The sequence below is a fragment of the Camelus bactrianus genome, chromosome 26 (genome assembly GCF_048773025.1).
Source record: "Camelus bactrianus isolate YW-2024 breed Bactrian camel chromosome 26, ASM4877302v1, whole genome shotgun sequence".
Lineage (NCBI taxonomy): Eukaryota > Metazoa > Chordata > Mammalia > Artiodactyla > Camelidae > Camelus > Camelus bactrianus.
In genome coordinates this window covers 16090596-16105858 of record NC_133564.1, presented here as the reverse complement: position 1 = coordinate 16105858, position 15263 = coordinate 16090596, and the positions used below count along the sequence as shown (strand labels likewise).

At 41.0% G+C, this 15263-nt stretch overlaps 1 protein-coding gene across 12 annotated transcripts in view; it reads right to left on the bottom strand.

The window, feature by feature from the left end:
* Window positions 1-5063: 5063 nt before the first annotated feature.
* The window catches only part of STOX2 (storkhead box 2), a 175489-nt gene continuing 165289 nt past the window's right edge, over window positions 5064-15263 (bottom strand). For all 12 annotated transcript variants that reach the window (XM_074353553.1, XM_074353554.1, XM_074353557.1 and 9 more), the window contains one exon: window positions 5064-11535. In XM_074353553.1, the coding sequence (XP_074209654.1) occupies window positions 11340-11535 (196 nt within the window). In that variant the 3' untranslated portion in view covers window positions 5064-11339. The remainder of the gene's footprint in view (window positions 11536-15263) is intronic.

Sequence of the window (15263 nt, the reverse complement as noted above, 5' to 3'; positions counted from 1 at the left end):
CTAAAATTTAGAGATGCAGAGGCTGGAAATGGGGAGAAGAAAGTAGAGTCTTATCAAACATTGGATATTGATATTAAGTCCACATAATGCCTTCTCTCCAAGAACTGACAGTGTGACGTAAGGAAAGAGGCACATTAAATAACATTATTCACGTCCCTTTGCCCTCAGAACCTTAAAATTCTTCAGTGCAATCTCACTGGGACCAAGTAAGCTCATTAAGAAGTTTATGGTCTTTTTAGTGCTGTCACATTAAGTAAGCCACATACTTAGGATAAGGTGAGAAAACGTTCCATTTTTTTCACTTCCATGTTTATCCATACTTATCTAATCAGGTTTACAAAACGCAATGGATGAACCACCATATATGCACTATAATCAACAACTAAGTAAACGGACGGCAGATAGTGGGAGCCAGGATTCTCACTGCTGGAGGAGGAGGTTACAGATAAGCAAGGGCAGAAGCTAGAATGATTTATGGAAGAATGGGTTAGAGCCGGATACATCAGTATGAACTCACGTTTAGCTTACCGGAGACACGATGTTACATATGGCATTATTTAGAGACATACATACACACACACACCTACCTCCTCACTCTATAAGCAGAGGGGGCTTAGAAATCATGGCTCTCCAGTACCGGTGGTGGCCGTAGCTGCCACCTAGATCTTGGCTTCTAATACCCTCCTTCAGTAAAAGAGACTAGGGCTCCTTGGAGAAGTGACTGATTCTGCGACTGGGGTAGGATACACAAAGCGAGCCTAGAGCATCCTATAGTGCCAGAAAGTTAGGACATGCTCACAAACAAACAAACAACCACATCAAGGGGGGTTCGTCAAAGGGATACAGGAGCCCACTGAAGGAGCAAATAGCAAAAGTTGGAAAAATTGAGGAATAACATATAAGGCAGTAATGGACTGCAACTCAAAACATAAAATAAGTATCTGTGAGCATATACGGATGGGGAAAAATTATTGTATAAATAAATGGGGAAGAAGAGACAAATCTGTGCAGGATTTTAAATAATCTATTTAGATGCTCCGCCCATAAAGAGATGGAGCATGACTCCTCACTCAAGTGTCAGTTGTGCTTAGTTGACCTTCTTCCAAAGAAGAAATTACGGAAACAAAGAAAAAGAGCAACTCCGCAGTGAGGAAACCTCGGATCACTTTATGCTAGGTGATTAAGGTTAACAGCAGCAGTGGTGAGCGGTGGTGTTGGTAACACACTTGTGGTACACGACACGAACTACACGTTACCTCCCCATACCGGCTAACACCAGCCTAGTCATCAGAAAAGCAGAAGGCATACCCAAATTGAGGGACATGGTACAAAATTCCTGACCAGTCCTCTTCAAAACCGTCAAGGTCATCAAAACCAAAATCTAAGAAAACTCCCTCAGACTAGAAGAAACGAAGGCGACACAATGATTGAATATAATGTGATGTCCCAGACAGGCTCCTCGAACAGAAAAATGACCGTAGGGACAAGCTGCAGAAATCTGGATCAAGTATTGCTTTCGTCAATGGTGTATCAGTATCGGTTCATTAATTATGACCAATGTACCAAACTAAGATGTTCACAATAGAGGAAACTGGGAAGGGGGAACAGAAAGTGTGTACTACCGTCACAGTAATTCTATAATTCTAAAACTGTAATCAAATGTTCGTTTTAAAAATGCCATGGAAGTGCTTTGCTCTCAATAATCTATCTACAAAATATTCCGACTGCTGATAACTTTAGGAAAGTCTCTCCGAGTATTGGTAGCTCTATCAATTGGCTAGAACAAAAGTCAACTGTAAAAGATAACCTCTATTGTGCCTGTTTGCCTGACTTCTTTAGGGCCGGATGGAGCCCCCAATCCATCTAATTAGACCCCCTTTAAAGGCAGGAGACACGAAAGGGAAATAACTGGAAATGGCATCTTCTATTTCCAAGGTCATCTCTCCATCCCTGAGAATCCTGCAACCTTCCCAGTCTGAGTATTGATCCTTTGACATTCGACACAGATCCCATGAATGGCCATCAAAGACATATGAAGGGAAGAAAGAGAGAAAAAAAAAAACACCTTGTCTTTTCCAATCCATTTAAGATTTGCTAATCTGCCACAAGTCCTGTCAACGACGACAAGCAACGTGAAACTGCACTGTGTACGACAGACCCACTGCTACCTCTGCCACCTGATGGGACGGCAAATGGGGAAATGTCGTGTTTGCGGAAGAGATTCAAGAATGAGATTGTAAATGCTAGGACCATTGAGATGTTATTGATGTTAAAGGAGGTGCCTTTCAGGGGGAAATTTTTTTCCCCACAACATAGGCTATAGTAAAGAATGGCAGATGCTGGCTTGACGCATAGATACAAGAGGGTTCAAAAATAATTTCCCAAGGTAACAAAGTCTCAGTACATCATTAAAATGGAGTCACACTGTATCTTTCTGCATGACATCTCCTTTTGTTTCACAGTGACTTATATACTATAAAAATACAGAGATCTTTGGTCTAATGCAATGTTGATCTGTGTATCTACTTAATCATCTGTCTATCCATCCACCCACCCATCCAATTGTCTATCTACCTACCTACCTATCCATCCCTCCATCCAATTATCTGTCCATCCATCTATCCATCCATCCAATTGTCTATCTACCTACCTACCTATCCATCCATTTAATTGTCTATCTATCCATCCATCTAATCATCTATATATCTATTTACCTACCTATCTATCTATATCTTTGAAAGTTGGTGATTTCTCAGGCCTTTGATGAATCAGCTGGTGGTAAACTTTTATTCAAGTGCTGGAGAACAAAAGATTCTTAGTGCAAAAGTGAGTGGAAACAAGACTGAGGGAAGATGGTGGCTTGTGTGTACAAGGGAGGTAAGGCACTATAAATATGAAATTTAAAGTACTAGTAATCAATTGTAGTTATATACATAATTACTATGCATATAACTTATGTACTATTGTATATAATATACAATAACATCTCAATGGTCCTAGCATTTACAATCTCATTCTTGAATCTCTTCCACAAGCATGACATTTCCCCATTTTACTGTATATAATATACAAGATATACAGCGTGTATACAATATATACAATGTATTATATTATTTATATCAATATACTATATGTTAATATAAATCATATATTATATGCCACATTATTATAATATATATATGAGATCAGAAATTAGTCCAAATATTAATAGATGAGAAAGCATTAAAACAAAAATTTTTGGTTTTATGCCGAGAAAAGAATAATAAAGTGAAATAAGCCTGAGGTAATAGAAAAGAAAAACGATGCCCTGAACTTTACAACCAAAGGGGAGAAACAAGGGGGACATGAAGAAAGGTGGCCTGGGATGGATGCTGGGGGCCATAAGTCACCCATCTACACGGTCACCCAGACAAGCCCTGGCTGGCACGTTCACTCCACTGGAGCTGCAGATCTGCCTTTGGAAGAGAGGATTTGCTCTTCACTGAGCAACAGCAGTTCAGCTACTCTGCCCTTTGAATTCCAAACTAACATCTCTGATCTAACACATGGCATCTCCCTCTCCCTCTCAACACCATACTCCTAACTTGATGTTTTCTAGAAGATTCACCAAAAACCCTACCCCACCTCGCTTGAGTGCAGGTGCCTTGATTTTTCTTGAAGTTCCTGTGCTGTGTGTCGTGCTGGGTGAACATTCATCACACCCCCTCCTTCCATGTGTTAGATGATTAGCTATTTGCTTTACAGGGAAAGTCTGGAGCCACTGAGCCCCAAGAGGGGGAATATCACTAAATCCAAGTATTCCCAAAATAGGGATACGATTTTGCAGTTAAACAAATTATTAAAGTCAGGTGAATAACTTCTTTTTATGATGCAGTAGCTCTCAATTTCACAGCTGTAACAGAGTAGATGGCAAGTATCAAGTACTCTGCTTGGATTTTCTTTATGGAGTCAAAAAAAAAACCCCCCACCACTCTACACACTTAAAAATAAGTCAAAACCATACTATTTCCTTTGGAAAGAAAAGACTTTTACGAACTGTGACCATTCTCTCAAAGGAGCCCAAGTCCTGCCTTCCATCTTTGGAGTGAGTGACCACATTTCCTCCACGTGTCCAGCTGACCAGATGTTTCTGGAAGGAACATACAATTACCTTCCCTCCAGCACAGAGGCCTTTGGTCTCAGAGTAAAACTCACAATTTTCTTCCAGAATTCTTGTCCTTCTCAACTCCATGCTTGAAAAATGCAGTGTCTGTACTGAGACTGTTTTCAAATCTAGAGAGACAAACTTATACAAGTAAAATAAGACTTGTCCTTCAAAGCAGTCCCCTTGGGTTTTCCACACTTCCTCAAATGGCCTTGTCATTGTTCAAAACAGTCCTGGGAAGCCTGCTTTGGGTATTGCCTTCACACGAACATCAGGCTCAACTTCACGGCTCCAAATTGTTTATGACTAATAATGCCATTTCCCAGCTTAATCATTTGCTTGACAGCAGATCACTTCCGGCTTGAAAAAATGAGGTCTAATCTCCCAGGACAACGATCTGCCACCACTGAGGAGAGTCAGAAGAACGTATGAAGGACGCTGAAGGCAACCAGACACGGAGACATTCCGCACTTGTGCAAGGGCCTCGCTGGAATACATGCCTAGCCTGTGAGCGTGCACTGGGGAAAGGCTCGCGTTTATCTGGGGATGGATGCTCTGATACGAGTGATAACAAAAGAAAGCACCAAAAAAAAAAAAGAAAGAAAGAAAAAGAAAAAAAAAACCACCCCGACAATATTACTTTGTATTTCATTTAGAAAACTTAATTGTATGCATCTGGAAACCTTATTCTATTTTAAATTTGAATAGCTAGCTAAAGATGGGATTTCTTTTTCAACATTCCTGGAAAAAGATGTTGATCAGAAATTTCCATTTTTAGTTGTTTTAATTCAAAACCACTAATCACCAAGACTGTGTAATAGAAATTTGTTATGAAGTCTTATTAATTGAGGAGAGAAATAAGGCGGTCTCAAGTAAGGTACTTTCTCTCAAGTCCCCCCCAAGAAAATCCACTTAGACATATAACCAAATGTTATTTAATATCTTAAAAAGTAACACAATCCAAAATGGATATTTCACACAACACTACATAAACAACATGAACACAATATTACCATATGGAGGGACTTTCAAATATAGACTTACAAAAATCCCTGTGCTTTTTTTTCTTTTAAGTTATTATACTAAGCATGACAAGTAATCATCATTTACAATATGGTACACTGACACGATAAAAACCATGTTACAAATGTGCTGTTATAAATCAGTAACATTAGGGAAGACATTTCATGAACTGTAATTATTTCATATGAAATACTATACAATATAAACAGAACATCCATCTTGGATGACCTTTACAGCAACCAGAGACCAAGTAATTTAAAATTTTTTTTTCAGTGCAAACACATTTTATTCAAGGCAGTCTTGGCTGCAAAACTCCTTTCTAACATACAGTAAATCCCACTTGCACTTCTTAATTCATTTACCCTAATGCAATAGTCACATTCAGTCACTCAGAGAAAGATACCTGCAGAATTACGATCCCTTTAAACTGAACGCTGGAATTTAATTCTCTTCTAGGAAGTTGTACCTATGTCAGCTACTCTAAGGACCTTAATTTGCAGCTGTCAGTAACTTACATGAAGGTGACTCTAGGGCAGCACTGGTCCTAACCCATCCTGTGTGCACAATACCACACACGGCTTTGCCCTTCCAATGTGGAAACCACGGCGGTGCACGGGGATCTAAGTTGGGGAATGGGGAGGAGGCAGGGAGGCGGGACCTGGGAGGAAAGGCAGGCGAGGAGCTGTGTGTACTGCAAGGTGAACTTCCTGGAACTGCAGAGGATTCGTGTTGGAGGAAACCTCAGATCTCAGATCTGGTATCTCTTTTTGGTGGGTGCAAGGGAACAGGCATGCCAAAACCAGCCTTTTGACAGAAAGGGAGGCAGCTGTCTGTGGACCAACCAAGCTTCCAGCCTTACATTGGCTTCCAGAGTCATCGCTGCCTCACCTGGGGAACATCCCTTCCCTTGTTAGCAGGGTGTGTGTGTGTGTGTGTGTGTGTGTGTGTGTGTGTGTGTGTGTGTTCACATCTGAAGCCAGCAACAAGCAAAGAAAGCCCTGGAACTGATAATATACAACCATCAGAAGAAGGTTTAGATCCCCTTGAGCCTTGCAGAATTCTGAACCTTGCAAATCAGCAACTGTAAGTCCTAGAACAACTGTAAAAACACAGGATTCTGTGTTGGCAGAGCAATCGCTGGGGAATCCCTCTCTGGGATGCTGCCGCAAAAGATGACGAGATTAACTCCATCAGGGAGAGGCCAATGTCTATTTCCCACACACCAGGAAATCTAATGACGAATTCTCTCATAGATATAATTTATGAAATGTATCCTAAATAAAAATCTATGGGAAAATATTGGATGTATCCTTAATACTAGTAAAACCTTCTGGGAGAGCTGACGGAGTGACAGCTGATTCTTTTGTCTTACTTGGCAAGGATCAGACTGATGGTTATCTCTTTCCTGCCCATATTTTACTAACCCAGAGCAAAGCAATATTTCCCATGGCTTTTGCATTCATCTTTCCTGTGTTCTAGCTTCCTCAAGCCCTAAGCGTGTGCAGAAATCTGCTCACGGACAGAAGAGTGTGGGTAGGAGGGGCTGGGGCTGGTGACGAGGAGGGAGAAGGGATCCCTTCTGCTGGGGTCCACTGTCGCCTGACAGCGTGCTGCTAACTGGGTCTGTGACTGGCCTGTGATAACGGACAAGGTCCCCATCCAGGATCTTTCATCTCCTAATTCGAGGAAAAAACACTTAGAACTAGATCAGCTTCCCTGGGAAATCTAGATTCTTCCAAGGAGGGCTCAATATTATATTGTACTGAATTCCTGTTGTGCTAAGCAGCACAGTGAAGAGTACTTGCTAAAGTTTTTAATGAAAATTTCTGTTTCAGCACCTTCCACTGCCGGGAGCAGTCATGTTCCTGAAAGACGGTATTTGAGCACAGGATTTAGAGAAGCCCGATATGAAACTGTAAACAAGGGTGTACGTCCAGATGGACCTCGGACCGCAATGGCATTTGGGTGGATTTTGTAAAATACCCAACACCCTGAACTTTTTGAATGAAAATGGACAAAGGTGTCAAGTTGTATTCGTTTTCTTTGACTTTATTAGCACACATCAGAAAAAGGGCATTGTATTTCGTGATTTCTCGTGATGGTCTATCAAACATAGAAAATAGACCACTGGTAGCTGCCGCTGTGTTTCTGGGTAATCTTATGTCACTCCTTCCTTCTTCATTTCAAGTATGGGTTTTACAAATATGACCTGTTTTGTTAATCATGAATCCAAATGCTTTGGAAGCACTTTGAGATCCCAAAACAAATTTACGAAGTCATCACAGGTTGTTGTTGGTTTTTAATCAAGCTCCAAATACTGCCCGTGTTATACACATGGTGAGTTTCCAAAATATGATCCCTATTGTATTGTGAGCAATATGCTTGTAATTTAAGTTTAAAAACTTTATTTTCAAGTACACTTTGTGGTGATAAGTGGTTCATCCTGGGTAGAATTTTACAAAGCTGTGCCAACCTCAAAAAAAAAAAGCTTTCGTTATCACTGAACAGGTTTTTTTTCTCCCCACGGTGACTATAATATAATTTAAATTTATTTTTTAGAAATGCTGGTTGGGTGGTGAAAAAGGGAGATTTGGGAACAGCTGGTGTTAAGATCGTTGTTCCTCCAGATTAACTTTTAATTTATGCCTCCTGAACTCGAACTTCACGTCAGAGAAGCAATCATTTGTTATTTTTATCCAGCTAGTCCTCTTTTAGCTTTTCTATTTGTTTTCTCTATTTGACGGCACCCCCACCCCTTTTCATATGCTCATGAAGATCCCCTGAGATGTGCAAAATATATAAAATGAAGTCCAAAATTATGGAACAGAAGTTGTGAATGCATGGCACAGCTCTTTGAATTCAAATGATGCCTGGGCTCAATATGGTTGCATGCAAATGAGAAGGCAGAGAGGGCTCAAATGCTTCAAAGTTGGCAGTCCAAATTTCTCGTGTGTCTTGTGACCGAAAACCTGGACTTCCAATCAGATTTGTATAGGAGTAAATAGCTGGCTAAATTATGTTTACCAATTGACTCTTTGCCAGAGAGAACTCTTAGCAGGAACAGGGTGGGGGCGGGGAAGCCAGGAAATCGAAACTTCCTCTCATTCATCACAAAGTCAAGGGTGCTTTGCGGGGGCTGGAAGAGGAGAGACAGGTTGACGTCTGAGAGTGAAATAATGCCGTAAAAGCAAACCATGGCGATGGGACAGTCACGAGTCCACACAGGCAATCACTGACACACAGACAACACCACGGCCTAACGTGTCAGCAAGTTTTTCAACTTGGCTCTTCTGAACAATACACTTGAATGCACTGCTGCCGCTTCATCAAATTTATGGAGGTAGTTCTATGTCAAAAAAAAAATTACCATAAAGTAATATGCTGTATCATAATAATACATAAGTGTGCAAAATGCCGACAGATGTGTTGACCCTTTAAAGTTGAACGCTACACCGAGATTCAACCAGATTCAGTTCTGTAAACCTTTCAGTCGATAAATTCGAAGTGAAGTCTAGAGGAGCAGCCGCGGGACACAGAGCTGTCGCCTCACTGGAGGAAAAGGGTGCTGGCAAAGCCTGGAGCGGGCCCAAGGGTTTGGTCACTGAGGACATCACTGCGGACCATCTTGGGTCATATGCGTCATGTGCTTCCTGCCCCCTCTTGTCCCCCATTCAACAATCCCGATTCGATTCCGACGGGCGTATTTCTACTTGGAACGTCTGCTTACATCATACCCTCTTTAAAGTCCATCGTTTCTATGCTAACGGCTGCTGGTCTAAGGGAGTTTTGTTTCGTTTTCTTTTTTCTTTAAATCATGTATCCCATAGCATCAGGCAAAGAGCTTACACATTTTATTCGAATAGCGTCTTCTGTAAACCTACATCTTGTGAAATATTGATAGGTTCCTATTTTAAAGCTTCTCTTAAAGGTAATGCTTTCCTTTCCTGTTCACACAGTATTTGATTATTATAATGGCTGCTTGAGGAGGGTTGACTAGAGGCTGATGTATTGTTTTGATGGTTAAAATATTTATGAATTCTAGAATGACGCCTACGTGAGGGCAGATTTTGGGGAAAAAAAATTTACATGGAAAAATTTAGTAACTCTATGGTATACAACTCTCCAAAGAAACAGATACATGATCATTCCTTCTGGACACAGTAAAGCAATGAGACAGTGCGTTTCTGAGCAATCAGGGCATGCCTTGGAGGAAATCCGGCATGAGATGGAAAGCCAACTGCTTAAGCATTTTAGTGATGTGAGAGTTAACCAAGAAATGGGCTTACGTTTCACTACGAGCACAGAAAAGGAATCTTTCCTAAACTTGACGAGTCCTATTTGACCCAACAAAACTTCCAAACAGCTGAAGAAGTATGAGGGACTGCCCAAATGTTTCAAGACTCAGTCCCACTGTGTACATGGCACCACTCTTGAAACAGACTGCTAGTGATTCAACCTAATACCAAAGCAGAAGTGGTTTACAAATTTTATGCCAATTCCTGAAATCTGAGGTGAAAATATTTTAGATTTATTTTTGGATCTTTATTTTCTGTTTTATGGCTCCAAACATCACATGCCACTGAACTAAATAAATAAAACTTCTTGTCAGACCGTTTACTTGTGTTGCATGTAACCCTTTGGTGAATAATTTTCCATCAGCTACAGATTTATTCCATCATTCTCATAAAATAGGACATGGGAACTTTGAAATCTCTCTTTCCTAGCAGGCTGAATCTTGATTATTCATAATCCCTTTGCTGCTGAGAAACTTCTTTGTATTCAACATGACATCGGAAACCGAAGCAAAATGTTAACAAACCATTTTGAAGTAAGCTGGGCTAAAAACTATACATCTGCCTAAAAATGCCTCCTGAAACTGGTTACAAAGTATTTGTAAACATTACTCTGGCATAGTTCATGTATGCATAATTGTTATTCTGATAAATTTTAGGGGCGTACAAGTTAGGATTACACTACACTTGCAGAATGATCACATTCTGTTGTTAATTACATGGGCACATGTGTATTTCTAATCAAAAATTATTTTAAAGTTTTCTCTATAGATATCTTCCCAGGAATAAAAGGCCTGAAGTTCAACTCTCCCTAAATTTGCTCTTTCCTATAACCACTAAAAATTATCTCCCATAGCCTAATTTAGGCATTCTATTTAAAACTACATAAAATAGATTTATGTCCTTCCATTAGAAAGAATAACGTCCCAGGCCATAGTCTTCATTTGTATCACAAAGAACATTTTGCTTTTAAACAAACTAATTATCGTTATCTATGATAGTAAGATAGATTATCGTAAGTATCACAAGGAGGAAATGATCTTCCTTTAATATTTGATTGACACATTTTAAACATCGCATTACCTCTCCCATCACTGAGTGCTGTGCCCCAGCCAAGCTGGGGCTGGGGGGGGGGGTGTCCTTCCTTTGTCCATTTCAGATTCAAAGGCCTATATTCCTGTTTGTGATTACGGAAGGTTAAAAAAAATTCAGACAAGCATCTGTGACACTTAAAAAACAAAATCCTGACAACAAACACTCCCAGGATTTGGATCACGACCCCTTCTGATACACTTCCACGGGCTCCTACAAAATCGTGTCATGAAAACTCACAGTGCAGAATGACAGGTGCCTGAACGGTTCACACACAAAGGGCTGGGGGTCCCTTCTCGTCAGTTTGGCATAGAATTCCCTCAGGGTGGACCCTCACATTTGACATTTTGTGGTGGCTTTGTTTTTTTGTTTGTTTTTGGAAGTGTTAAGGATCAGTTCTGTGGCACCATGTGGCCACAGACTGGGAGCAACACGCATCTGTGGCATTTTCAAACGGACTTGGCAATTGTATGACATCGAAAATGCATATCACACATACAGTGTCTAGACTTTCCTATGTGTGCTCAGTTACAATTAGTGAAGCAAAAGTATACATATCACCCCTACTGCTATTCTTGTTGCTACAGAGCCATAAACGTGAAAAGCGATACTCTGAAATAAAGATTTTTCTGTTGTTGTTTTTGCCCTAGCCTACTTAGCAGCACAGTTTAAGTTCAACACAAAAACTGTGGTTGAGATGCTTGTCTTCCCGAAGATGTAAACATCAGTCCCAGTGTCGTAAACTTGGCTGTATCGAACGAGACAGGAGATCTGAGGCAGAACGACTATCACACACTAGTAACAGAAGCTTGCAAGCAGCTGGAAGGTTTCTGTAACTTCTCAGCTTCACTTGTGGGGGGGTCCGTACTTGCTCGGAAATTGAAGGCCGGGCCAGCTCCACCGTGGGCTGGGCTCCAGGCAGGGTTCTGACGACGGTTACTTTCAACGATGCTTGATGTGTTGGAAGCCAGGCTCTCCCGAGTGCTAAAAGAGTAAAAAGGTTTCATTTTGTTTTGTTTTGCTTTGAACATAAACAATTATCTATTGAGCCCCAGAGGAAGAGCAAATGATGGAGTTAATGGATTTCCTCTGTGGGTTCACAATGTCACGTATGGACCATCTCATACTGATTATTCACATGTGCTCCTCCAACTTGAGCTCCAGAAGTTTTCACAAGACACGTAACAGCAGCATACTGAACAAAGGGTTGCTACACAGCTAAGTGCACTTGAAGTGTCTTCCCTTTCCTTTCACATTCAAGGAAATGCCTTCAAAATTTGATGCGATAGATGGTTATCACAATCATTTTTAAAAAAAGAATAGTCTTCGTAAATATACGTAGGTGATGATTTCATTTCAGGCTAGAAAGTCATTGATCTAACTGCTCCTGAATAAATTCAATAATTTTACCCTAATAATTCTGTTTTCCTTCTTGATTAGCAGATTTTTGACTTTGGTGGTGGACTTCAAGCATGCCACAGCCAATTTGCTGCACTGATGGGAATAAAATTCTTTCAAAACTTTTCATATCTCTGTTCAAATTTATAATACTTTAGTTGACATTCTATTTTCAGATAAAGAATCTTTGATTTCACCCATTTACAATGATTTCCTCCCTCCCCCCATTTCTGTAGAAATAACTTTACTTTTTAAAGAGTTCTTATAGAATAGAGGTAATTTAAAGGCTTCAGTATTTTTAATTTTTCTAATTTAGAAATAATTGAATATTTTATTGCTCTAAGAGATTTATAACATTTAACATGTCAAATATGTAGAGCAAAAGCAGGAATAAGATTATTTGGCCTGACTGATGAGGGCTGAATGGGTTTCATGTTCAAGGTCCTCAAAATGGTAATAAGAAACTTATGAGCTTCTTACACAGAGGTTGAAGAATCCATAGTGACGCTTAAGACATTCACCTATTGGATAGATTCAAGGTTTATAAAACATTCTGTGTGTTGGTCCCTGTAACTGACTGAAGGTCAAATTGCACAGTGGACATCCTCACCACCTTGCTCTCATCCCACCCTAAACCCACAGCAATTTTGTCTGAACAGTATACCTTGGCAGCCTTTCCTAACAGGTTATTTCACCCTAACCCCTGTGGCCTTAAGTTTGCTTCTCATCAAGAAACCAAGAGTTAATTGTTTAAAAGGAAGTTTGTTCACCGACTACCAAAAAGGCAAGTGGATCCTTCTTGACTGCAGATGGTACCTCCAGCTTAATACACTTCTAGAAGTAAGTCAAGTTCTTTCAGGATGCTTCTGGTAAATCTGGGCATCCCTAAAGAATCCTCCAAAACACCATCACTAAAGGGATGGAATGTGCTAGACTCAGCCACTTACCTGCCTTACACCTCCTCTAAGAAAATTCACCAGTGGTTTGCCAGGACTACAATGGAGGGTCGGGGAGGAAGGAAGAACAGCAATAAACATGCAGAACCCCAAGGATGTCACCATGTCCCTTCAGCTTCATTCTTAATCACAAAAGTAACTTTTTGGCACCTGACCTCCCCGTCTCTAAAAGAGAAAGAGCTACGTGATACACTTACCCCCTGAGTGACTCTGAAGAAGAAATAAGCCATGGTCCAGAATTTGTACACCAAAAAGCTAGACAAACGTAAGTTATTTCTGTTGTACACCCGGCATCTGATGAATTAAGTAGCCATTGTGGGTTGGCTTGGGAATCGACACATTACGAGGGACATTGTTTCCATGGGAGAATGCATTTTGAGGTGCAAGGGATCCATGTTCAAACCAGCTTTTGAGGCACAAGCTGAGCATTCATCAAGTCCCTGCTGTATGCCAGGCACTGTCAACACACATCACTGCAACAGAGGTCTAAGCTGGGAGCTACCTGTGCTCTGAGATGCCTCTGAGCACCTCTGACCACAGCCAACACAGTAACAGCAGTAGACATACAGCACCCCCGCGTCTCCAGAGGCTGTATCTCATCACCGCCGTCATAATGAGTCCAGTGTGTGACCATCATATCGGAGGCTCTGAATATGAACAGTTCATGGAGATGAGGGGTGAGCAGTAAAAATAACCCTCAAATTTAAAATGTCATACTCTTTTTAAAAGGGAGCTAATGGAGTGTAACCTTAAAAATAAGATTTCGGGATTTTATCGGCAGAAGGACTGAAACAAGCCTGCATTTCCCTTGGGCCCACACTTGGACAGCAGAGGCCCAGGCGGCCCCCCACGCAGACACATCCCCAGCAGCCTGGGTCCCTCTAATTTTCCTGTTGTGTTTAATCAACAGGTTTTTGGCCTCAAAACTTGAAACAGCAGGCTTTGCATGTCAAGATTTTTCATGTTCAGTATCAGATCTCATAGCATAGTTGAAGTTTCTACCTTGTTTTCTTCTCAGCGCCCTTTGGTTTCCCTTTGGAAACATGGCAGAACATGACTTCTAAGCCAGCACTGAAAGCGGAGAGTGTGGAGGACCCCTTTTTTGGTCTTTTTTGGGGGCGGGATCTTAGCTGCTGAGCGCATTATTTACTAAAAGAGCTGAGTAAGTGGCCCACTTAGGATTCCTGTATCTCACAGCGACGAAGAGGTATCCGCACGGTAACACCTTTGGGCTGAAACACTCCTCATGCTGGAGAGTAAAACTCCCTGTGACTCAGCTATTTTCCTCCGTAGACCCTCCTCACGCATCAGAAGCGCAACATAGTGACTTTATGAAGATGCAGAGAAAATATAGTTTAAAAATAGATACAGAAAATAAGTTTGTCACCCAGCTTCTAACCAAAGGATATTAATATGAAAGGGCTAAAGTTAGGAATTGTTCTGTAGGTTCTCTGACTGCATGAAATTTATGGGTGACCCACGTATTCCTGTAGAGAAAATTCTGCCTCATAGTAGTGGGCAGACACGGAGCTCCTGTGTGAAGCTTGTCTCCTTGGGGCAACTTCTATCTTCTACCAGGCAAAGCCTGTGAGCACGTTATTAAGGAGATGCAAATATGCCTACTTCAAGATATAACCCCATTCATAAATTCCATCTCCTGTACTGCAAATTTAGAGACAATAAAATATATCCTGTGGAGAGACTGGTTGATCTATTATATGAACATTTCTGTTTATTTGTCCCCAAAGAAAAAACTTTCAATATTACGCGGTGATAGCGTTTTGAGTTAGAACCCATCAAACTGCTCTCAGAGCCTCCTTAGCTGCTGTTACTGGAGTTCTGCAATTTTCCCCTCCGTGGAGGTCCAGGGGCCAAGAGGGGTCTGTGAAGAGCTGGAAAGTGGAGTGTGAGAAGCACTGGGCAGGGACAGTCTATACAGCAAGGAACGGCGGGACATAGGCAGAGGGAAGGCCAGTGAATGACACCTTCAATAGTGATGGTGCTGAACTTCCACCATCAGTGACAGACTTTCAATCATGCTTATCTGGTACCCCCTTCAAGAGGAAAAACAAGAGTAGAAAAGGAAGGTAGAAAGAAAAGACTATATAAATTAAATGTATATAAATTAAGCTTCGACTTGGGATTTTAAAATATTTAGCAAAAATTATTTCTTAGAAAAGTCACGTAATAGGCTAGTAGTTTTCAGACTGAGTGCCATGACCCCCTGAGATCTCTTAGAGTCCTTGAGGGATGGGCAGGGAGATCAGGGGCTCCTGGCCTCCCATCCACTTTAACCAGAGTGCCATCTCTGTGGTTTGTTTAGACATAGACTTAAACATATGTGTTAACTTGGGAAAG